General features: G+C 44.5%; 1 protein-coding gene across 5 annotated transcripts in view; it reads right to left on the bottom strand.

Moving 5' to 3' along the window:
- Nucleotides 1-7,017, bottom strand: part of Cep152 (centrosomal protein 152) — a 59,126-nt gene extending 52,109 nt beyond the window's left edge. For 3 of the 5 annotated variants that reach the window (XM_029536866.1, XM_029536868.1, XM_029536867.1), the window contains exons 1-6: nt 6,818-7,017; nt 3,320-3,413; nt 2,429-2,532; nt 2,141-2,213; nt 1,810-2,034; nt 532-697 (exon numbers count right to left, since the gene is read on the bottom strand). In XM_029536866.1, the coding sequence (XP_029392726.1) occupies nt 532-697; nt 1,810-2,034; nt 2,141-2,213; nt 2,429-2,532; nt 3,320-3,406 (655 nt within the window). In that variant the 5' untranslated portion in view covers nt 3,407-3,413; nt 6,818-7,017. Of the gene's footprint in view, nt 1-531; nt 698-1,809; nt 2,035-2,140; nt 2,214-2,428; nt 2,533-3,319; nt 3,414-6,817 lie in introns of those variants that run through there. The other 2 variants (XM_029536869.1, XM_029536870.1) reach the window with 2 other exon arrangements.
- Nucleotides 7,018-10,115: the final 3,098 nt, after the last annotated feature.

Here is a 10,115-nt window from a genome sequence, read left to right on the forward strand (position 1 = left end):
TCCCACTGTGTACTCAGGCTGACCTTGAGTGCTCCCACTGTGTACTCAGGCTGACCTTGAGTGCTCCCACTATGTACTCACACTGACCTTGAGTGCTGCCACTGTATACTCAAGCTGACCCTAACTGATGTCAGATCTTCCTGACCCTCCTCCTAAGAGCTAGGACTATAGGTGAACCACCACTTTAGAGCTCAATATAATATTTTGAAATAAACACCCAAGAGCATATTAGTTTGTTCATAAATACCTTAGTATATACCTTTAAAATAGGAAACAGGGGCTTTTTGAAAGTAATTTTAAAAATATTAATTCTTGAAAGTGTATACAACTATTTACAAAATGTTCAAAATTTCCCAATTATCTTAACAAAAAAATAATATAGCTGGATGTAGTAACACGTGCCTCTAATTGGGAGGTTGGAGCAGGAGGATTGCCATGAGTGTGAGGCCAGCCTGGGCAACACAGCAAGGCCCTAGCTCAAAACAAACCAACAAGAACAGCCAAGTGAATACATAGACACAGAACACCTACTTTCATTAGCTCCTAAAAACTGTTGCTGCAAGCCTTCAAACATGTCACTTCCTATTATCTCCTGGGCTGGTGAACTGCTCTTCTGCACAGAGGAGTGGTAAGGTTTATATACAGCTTTATATGGCTCCAAAGCTTGACAGTTGGGTCCTTGAGATAAACCAAATTGCTATTAAAAGATGACAAATAAAATTAACAATTAAGATTTGGTCTTTTCTTCCAAAAAAATCTTACTAGACACTTCCCTCTACTTTCCAAATGCTAGGATTACACATGAGCACCACCACTCCTGGTTCTGTGGTACTGGGGATCGATCCCAGAGCACCATGGGTGCTAAGCAAGCACTCTACCAACTGACCTACATGCCCTGCTCAAGACCGCTCAAGACCAACTCCTCATAGACAGCTTGTGCTCAAAAACAGTACATGCTATATTAAACACTATGAATTGTTTCACAGTCCTTTAGAGCACACAGTGGAGTCAATTTCAAAAATAAAACTTAGGAATTACAATGAGATTATTGTATCACAAATGATTAAGATAATGTTACCACCTTGGGAACATAAAAGATGCACATGCTCAATAAATGAGAACATCTGATGCCATCTTATGTATAACAAATTCTATTGTTTGTCAGTGAATAACATTCTCCAGAGATAAAGAGAAAATTACCAATGGACCAATCATTAATAATAATAATAATGCAATTGAATGATACGGAACAGCGATTAGGAAAATGAGGCACTGTTTGTCATTGAGAAATTCTAATACATACTGTCTCCTGATGCCTTTTTAGAACTCCCCACAGTCAGTGCACAGTGCCCAGTCACCCCACCCACAGCTCTGACACCACACAATGCAGGGATGGGGTCTGAGGCGTTACACTTAAATTCATCATGAAACTGGTGAACCCGGAAATGAAGGAACTGTGATCTACATGAAGTTGCTGCTACAAGACACGGTATGCTTCTTGGGGAAGCAGGCCCACAGAAGCCAGAAGCAACAGTAAACGAGGAGCTACTTCCTGACAGACCCAACCTTCAGTGTTAAATAACTACTTCCAAAAAGCTTCTATTGTAAATGCTAGGCTTGGCACCGCCATTGTATTAAATTATAAACAGAAACCAGCCTAGCTGATTTAGCACGAACCTGAGTGAGTAAATTTGGAGAAACAGTTATTAAATCATTTGTGCACTGCATTCATGCACTTCCTTAAACACACAAACAACGTGCACATACATGCACACACACAAATTCTTCAAAGTCAAACTCTTACCATACCTGAAAATTGTCCCTCTGAGGATCTGAAAACGTAATGACGCTGGCTGCCTGCTTCGGACCGCCGGTGTATGGCCTAAAGTCTTCAGGAAGGCGATACAAATCTGCCTGCTCCCGTTTACCTGGAGGGCTATAGCCACTTCCGCCTTCATCCCCACCTTCTCCAGGGTGGTACCCAAGATGCTGGTCTTCGGTTTTACTTTGATTTTCTTCCCAACCATTGCCACACTGTTCTCCAAGATATAAGTTCAGTACAGTCCCATTAGTCAGCAAGAGTAAGACAAAGCCCTAAGATCTACCCAGCCACATCAGCACCGTGGTCACAGACACTTACATTCACACTGCGAGGCTTGGGCAGTATATCCCGCTCCATCCACTTCCTTCCCAGGTGCTCAGAAGGATGCAGTCTTGAGAAAAATCAATACTTTAGGTCTATCCTCTAGCATATTTGGCCAGAAATAACACAAAGAAACCCAAGATTCTTGTATTTGTATTTCCCTCAATCTTAACCCAAAAGTTTTAGAAATCAGTCTGAAGTTTAAATTTACATTATTATTAGCAGAGACTCAAGGGAAGGTTTATGAAGTGCAAGATACAAGAGGAAGTGACTGCAGGTCCTTACTCTCCCGCGATGCCGTCCACACTGCAGTCAGAATCGTGGCGCTCAGAAGAGGAGAGGTCATCGTCCAGCATGTCGTGAGGGAGGTCTGTGAGTAGCTGCTGCAACTGAGTAAGGACAGTCACATCAATATCACACAGACTAAAACACAAGACACTGCCCAAGCTGTCGTGAAGCAATGAGTGAATGGACACAAAGAGATTTCTTAATGAGTTTCTTAAACTGCACGTGCATCGTGTCAGTAACTTCACTTGAGGGCAGGGGAAAGCCAGACGCCAGGATTAATGATGAACAGCAGGCTTTACTTGTTCTACAGAGGTGTCCGGTTTGTGTGTGCACACATCACAACTGAAAAGCTTCTTTATGGAAGCCCGGCCAAGCATAAATCACGGTACTCATCCATAGTGTCAGGTTCCAGAGAGAGACCTGCCTCTCAGGATCCCGCTTCACCAGTAACCCGACCTTGGGGGAGTGACATCTGCCCAGGCGGTGGGAGCAGCAGCAGCACAGATGTCCAGGGAGCCCTTAAGCTCCGGTAAAGCACCTGAGAGCCTCTAGGGAGTGAATGATTAGAGGCAATCATCTAAGCCGGGGATGAAATGCTATGTGATACTCTGTTCTCAGAAGACGCAAAGGTATACACTGAAACAACCAAACATCTCTATGCAACTGCAGGACAGGGGTGCTGGGGACTGGGAAGATGGAGCCTCAGAACCCACACAGCCATCTTGCCAACCCCGGTTCCTCTACTGTTTAAAAGTCCAGTCTCAATCAGGTTATAAGTTTTGTTTGTTGATATTAGGTGAATTATAAATCCTTTCAAAATGACACAAGATATTAGAATTATAATCCGCTGCTGCACTGGGCTTGGGAGCTTTTTTCCAAGAAACTCACCTCTTTTTCCCTTTCATAGTCTTCTTTGTCAAATTCTTCATCTTCATTTTGTGTCTGCAGTGCTACACTGCCAAACTCCAATGACATGGTCCTCCTGGGGAGAATTGGGACTCATGAAAAAGCAGCCATATGAGAGCAATTGATGGCAAAGAAAAAATGCAAACAGTCAACAAACAGTAACCAGGGTCCCCAAGTGGCTAAAAGGTATTTTCAACAGTAAGACATCTGCAAAGAAAAACTTAAAACACTAACAAACTTGAAAGACATCAAAACCTTAAGAATAGCTCGAGTGAAGCCTCAAGTTTATGCCCAGGGCACAGTGAGGGTCCTACAGTCTGCTCCATACTCGGAATTCCACAAATACAAAGTTCATGCATCCCAAAAGGGAACTCCCCAATCCTGAGAGGAAGAGGAAGAAGAAGAGGAGGAGGAAAAGGAGGAAGAAAAGGAAGAGAGAAGAGGAGGAAGATATGTGCTACCAGTGGCCAGGGGAGAGGGTATAGGGGACTTTCGGGATAACACTTGAAATGTAAATGAAGAAAATATCTAATTAAAAAAAAAGTAAGTGCTACAAATGGCCTAGCTAACACTGTTTTTCAATCCAGGCTCATCACACCTGGGAAATGTACTTTTGTGTGTGGTCTGAGCCACAACTCATTCACCACAATTTCCAGGTGTAAAATGTCATTAAACTGTGTCACATAAGAAGTATAAGGATCCCAGCAACACAAATGCATTTTACCATAAAGCATATAATTCCCTGTTGTTGACAGTAGTGAACTACATCATAAACTTTGTAACCATTAGCCCTGTGTACATACACACACACACACACACACACACACACACACACACACACACTTTAGCAGACCCAAGACACCTGTGACTGCATGGTTGTAGTCCCATTTGTACACTAAGAAACCAATTATGAAACAACACCACTATTAAAATACTGACTGTTTTATAGCTGTTAAAATGTGAATAGAAGATGTGCTCTTAATCAGACATGGCATGAAACCCATGCACACTCACTGGGGAAATGGAAGCTTTGTCTCTCCTCGATGCCTACTGGAATTATCATGTACAGATCATCAGACAAAGATGAGAATATGACAACCTAAGACCCCTGTAAGGTGAGGAGAAAACATTTCTCTCATATCTTGGGGTTTAGTTCATAGCTCCAGACAGACATCAGACCTACAGAGTCTCAGATGATGGAAACCCAGATACACTTTAACCTATGACCCTAAAGATGTGGGACAAAGCCGAGCCAAAGGCACCATCCTCCAGAAGACACAAAGATCCTTCCGGGGACTGGAGAGTTGGCTCAGTGGTCAAGAGCGCTTGTCTCTTCAACAGAGGGCCAGATTCAATTCTCAGTATCATGGCAGCTCACAATGTCCATAACTTCAGTTCCAGGAGACCGGAGCCCATTTCTGTCCTCCATAGGCACCAGGCACACAAGTGATGCACAGATAAACTTACAGGTAAAAGACTCAGGCATACAAAGTAAAAATAAATTTTTTAAACTGTTTCAGGCAAAAGACATCATTAATCAAATAGTATATATCAGGGAACGCATTTACAAAGTCAAGAGATGCAATTACAAAACTGTAAAACCACTTACAAATCACTTATAAAAAAGTATCTGTAAACATTTTTTTCCAAGAAAATGACAACTTCAGATGAGAAAATAGTATAAAAATCCATTTTAGGAAGAAATATAAATGTCCATTGAATATTATTAGAGTCTGAGTTCATGAGGCTCAGGAGATGGCTCAGTGCAACTGGCCATGCAAGTGTGAAGACCTGAGTTCAAATCTTCAGAACCTACATTAAGGCCAAAGAAAGAGCCCAGGCATCTGTAAGGAAAGCTTCTACAGGAGAGGGGAGGCCCAGGTGAGAGGCTGTCTGGAACATCATGGGCCAGCTAGCATGCCCTAAACTGGAACAGCAACAGATACCTGTAACAGGGTAGAGCCCAAGGACTGACACCAGAAGTTGCCCTCTGACTTCTTCAATATGGTATGACACCTGTATACCCAGATTCACACATACAAATATCCATGCACAAACATACAGATACACACACACACACACACACACACAAAGGTTAAGTCCATGAAGAATTCGGGAAGTGTACTCTAAGTAGCAAAGTGCTACCTTCAACTACTACATTGAAAATGGTCACAACACTATGTTTTTTGTGGTTTAATAAATTGCTGGTGAGATATGTGCTGACAGATCATCAAGAAAATTTGCCATAGTAAAACTGTATCTTGGTTGATATAATAGCAAAATTATACCATTAGTGGGAACAGTGGCCTACTCCTATGCTTGACCAGAGAGCTGACAACTTAAAACATAAACCAAGGGGATACACATGGGCAGAGTGCTTCCTAAAACACAGCTCTCTGGTTAACAGTCTCATTCATTATCTTTCCTAACCCCACTACAAGAATATAAAAAGCACATCTGTCTTCTCTTATTACCTCTGACCCAGCTTGTCAATACTTGTCAGCATTGTCTCTGGTAGTTTCTGATCATCTCCTTCCACCCCCTCACATAAAGGGAAAAATATTTACTTGTTTTGTGAGCAAACTTAAGTGTATATTTTCCTTTCCAAAAAATATCATCATCATTATCAATTATGAGTGAATATATCCATTTGGGTCACAGGCCTTAGGATTCCCCTGGAGCTGGAGTCACACATAGTTGTATACAATTTGGGTGCAAGAAATGAACTCACATCCTCTTGCAAGAGCAGTGACAAGCTCTTAACCGCTGAAACTATTATCTACTCCCACCGCAGTAGATAGGATCTTTTAGACAGATCTCTTTTATTTGTTTACATTCCAAATTGTTTGTTTGTTTGTTTGTTCACATCCCAAAGAATGTAATACGGCTGTAAGCAATTAAGAACTGAAGATCCTCAGCTCTGGCAGCTGTGCAATCATAACTGCTTCCGTTTTCTTTAGTAATGAAACGGTAAAAAACAGCGTAGGTGTGGGAAACCTTGCAACTCCTGGATAAGGACTCCGCCCTCCTCTAGATGCCTGCTCCGTCCAAAGTAAATTCTGGCCGCTTCCAGAGCGCATGGCTTATACCCTTTGCTTGTGGCTTCAAACTTCAGCCATTATTTACATGCAAACAATCAAGAATTTTGAAGCTACGAAGTGAGATGCAGCTTAAATCACTCTGAAAAATTCATGACTGCAAGATGGACTAAATGTAAGTGCCCTGGGAGTTAGAAAACTGCACGCACCAGCTTACACACTAACTTCTCTTACAGGGTGGAAACAGCCAGAACGCAACAGTCTATTTTAGACAGTTTCCAGGTCCTGTTCCCACTACAAAGCATACGGAGGAAGAGGGCAATGACAATCTCTTGAGCTCGGTAGTACCGATAGCAGCATGGAAAACCAAGGTGAGCAGAAGACAGTAACCCCAAAATACAGGAAGCCCCCTCGACTGGGAATACTCACGCAGCGCCCTTACCAAAGAAGTGGGCCCGGGTCCAAGAACCACGGGCGCGCACAGGTTTGCCGGTGGGACGCCCAGGCTGAAGACCGAGCAGGGAGCCAGCACGCACCGCCCCGGTGTAGGAGACTCGAAGACGGGTCCCGATCCCGCAGTCGCCGGCCCGGCTGGGAGACTGCAGTCACCTCCAGCAACCCGCTGTCCTGACTTCTAGCGGCGAGCACCTTCCCGGTACACCCTAGCCCGCGAACCCGCCACTCGACGAGCAGTCGCCTCCTCCAATCGCCGCCCCGCTGCTCGATGGACCTGCCGGCTGGGCGGAGCTACGGAGCGGAAAACCCGCCTCCCACAAGGTCGGTTGAGAAGTCGCCCGCAGTTGCAAGAGCGCGGCTGTTCGAAGAGGGCGCCAGTGGCGGCGGGAAGCTTCCCGGAGCCTCCATTGGGGAAGTCGTGAGCCAATCACAAAAGCCTCCTTGAGCGGTTGCCTAGATACGGCGGAGTGTTTGCCCTCCCAGATGTTAGGTTACTTTCCTTTTTCCCCTTACCCCTATAAGTTTCTTCCAATGGCCCATTTTGCTCTCTGAAGTGCCACTGCCAGCCCTGGTCGTTGTTAAATTTAGCATCATCTTCAGACTTGGCTGGTTAGGATTTGTGTTTCTTTACTGATAAAACTGAACGTGCTCCCAGGTGCCTCTTCCCTAAAACTCGGATGTTCTTAGATGTTAGCCTTTCGTTAAATCCCATTATATCATCGAACTTGGAGCTCGCAAAAACATTGGATAAATATCATTTTGGCTTTTCAATTTTAATGTGTGACTCTTGATTGGCTTGTTGAGGGTGGCTGGACCTGGCATGTTGGAGACTTGAGTTCTGTAACAATTGCTGTCTCTGGCTTCTTTGGTAAGAAGGTTCTAGTGAATGCCAAGAACTTGGTGGCGTGGATTCCCACATCTTTTTAAATCTTTCCCATGTGCACCGTGTGGAGTAAGATACTTGTCCAAGGCTCTTCCAAATCTGGCTGCTTGCTAAGTCTGCCACCTGCATCCTATCCTTGAATGGCGGCATTGACCATCAGCTAGGGGTCTGGTACAGAATGAGAGCTTGAGTGAGAGAAACAGAAGGAAGCCACAAGGCTGCACTACCAATAGTTCCGGGATGGCTCCTGTTTCCCCGCCTCCCACCCCATCCCTAGGCTGCTTTTCAAGTCAATTGCCCCACCTCTCACCTACTCAACCCTCGGGACACATGACATGAAGTCACTCAGTGGAACTGGATCTCCCTGCCACTGTACACAGGGTGCATACCGACCCCAAGAGAAGACAGATTTCTCCTCTATTACGATCGTTTCTGTGTGTCTGTTTCACTGGTAGAACAATATGACCGTCCTGGGGGTATTCACTTGAACATTTGTCTTCATGTTTCATGTCCCGTTCTAGATACTCAAAACAACTGTGCTAACTCATTAGTGAATAAATGAAGGAATGGGCAAATGAAGATGTTGGCCGAGAAAAGACTAATGAAAGGCCTTCCGGGAAATGGCATTTGTCAAAGGCGATCCAAGGTATAGGCTAATGAGAAAGAGCCTTGGACCTGCTTCATTACCAAACTATGTCCAGTGCACCAGGCTGAGGTCTACGATGGCATACTAAGAGAATGGTAAGGGACATAGGGGAATAATTTGCTCTTTGCTGAGATAGTGTACTTTTCCTTCCAGGATGTCTGTCCCTAGTGTACTCAGTCTGAATCAGCCATGAAGTTGTGCAGGGCCCACCTGCCTTTGTGAGTCCTGAGCCCAGCAGGTGTTAACTTTTCCTCTTTCTTCCCAGCTGTTGCTTTTGGGTGCTGGCCCAAGTCAGTTTCCTCTGGGACTCTGAGCTTCTTCACTCTTTCTCTAAAGCTCCCCCCTCCCCTGTCCCACTGCTGGTCCACCATGTGGTTGACCTGTAAACCAGCCAAACTCAAAAAGCATGGTGGCTCTTTCTCCTCCTCTGGGCAGCCCCAAGATTTACAGCTCACCTACCCTGAGGCTTTGCTTTGAAGTCTGATTGTCCTCAAGCTTGGTTTGAATCCATTCTTCAATTATTTTACTAAGGACACTGAGAACCCCAGCAGGAGACCCTGCTCTCTCTGGTATCACTCCACTGTGCCCTAGGAAGCTGACCTTCAAGACAACACCAACAAGCTCCCCTCCACCACCACCCCAACTCTGCCTTCCCGTTATCTCAATCAGTGAAGAATCCCAGTAGATCAGAGATGAGAATAGAAAAAAAGCAGGTTATTAATGACCTTAGCTAATCTTCTCTTTTGCGTCACTGAGATCAGTTGTTACCTCTGTACTGTCCACAGCTCCTCCGTGTAGTCATACAGACCTTCTCCAGGATCAGAACTGTTCCCACCCTAACCCTTTTCCTGGGCCCTAGACCACTGCACTCTGCTTGTCGTTTCTCTATACTTTGCCTATACCTTAAATCCCCTTTACTAATCTCTCCTCAAATTACCCGGTTTGAATGAGCCATCTGTTCATCCAGAGACACTGATCCATCACACACTGTAAAATTTCCAAGTCCCAAACACCACACATTGTCAGCTGTCATAAAGCAATAATCATTTATTTTTTTTTAAAGAAAGCTCATTTACAGATATTTATAGGCAAATGAACCACCATTTTTAAAATAGAGGTTGAGACTATGAGATTAAAACCGCATGCAGACATTTCTTACATCTTTTAGGGTTGCTGAGCAGTGTCTATGGCATCTGAAAGTGCAGCATCGGCCTCTCAGGCTACAACAGCACCAGTGCAGCGTCGACTGCCCATGCGTGCGGCTTACACCATCAGTGCCCCCTGCATCTGGAACTCCACTGGCCACCCAGTCTGCCATCCTCAGCTGGAAGGAGGTAGGCCTGCCCTGTCTCTGCTGCAGGCTGCCCACAAGTCCCTATCACTACGCTGATCCCTTTTATGAAGAAAAATGATTGAGACCTAAGATATATGGAGGAAAATCAATGAAATCTACATGACTTTCTAGCTGTGGACAGGAAACAAACCTACCTAAGAAGCCAGTGGCGACAGAAATAAAATGGTGAGTTGCTATGTAAAAATGCCAGGCTTCAGTGTACTTGATTTCTGATGATTTCTACCCATAGGAGCAATCCCATACTATACTTAAAACTTACCAAATAATCATAATCACAAAGGTTAAGTTGTCTCTACTTAGCCAAAATGAAGTGGTGTTGAGATAACTATCCAGAAAGCTCAGGATCTCTCTCTCTCTCTCTCTCTCTCTCTCTCTCTCTCTCTCTCTCTCTCTCTCTCTCT

This window comes from Mus pahari, chromosome 3 (genome assembly GCF_900095145.1).
Source record: "Mus pahari chromosome 3, PAHARI_EIJ_v1.1, whole genome shotgun sequence".
NCBI classification, from domain to species: Eukaryota; Metazoa; Chordata; class Mammalia; order Rodentia; family Muridae; genus Mus; species Mus pahari.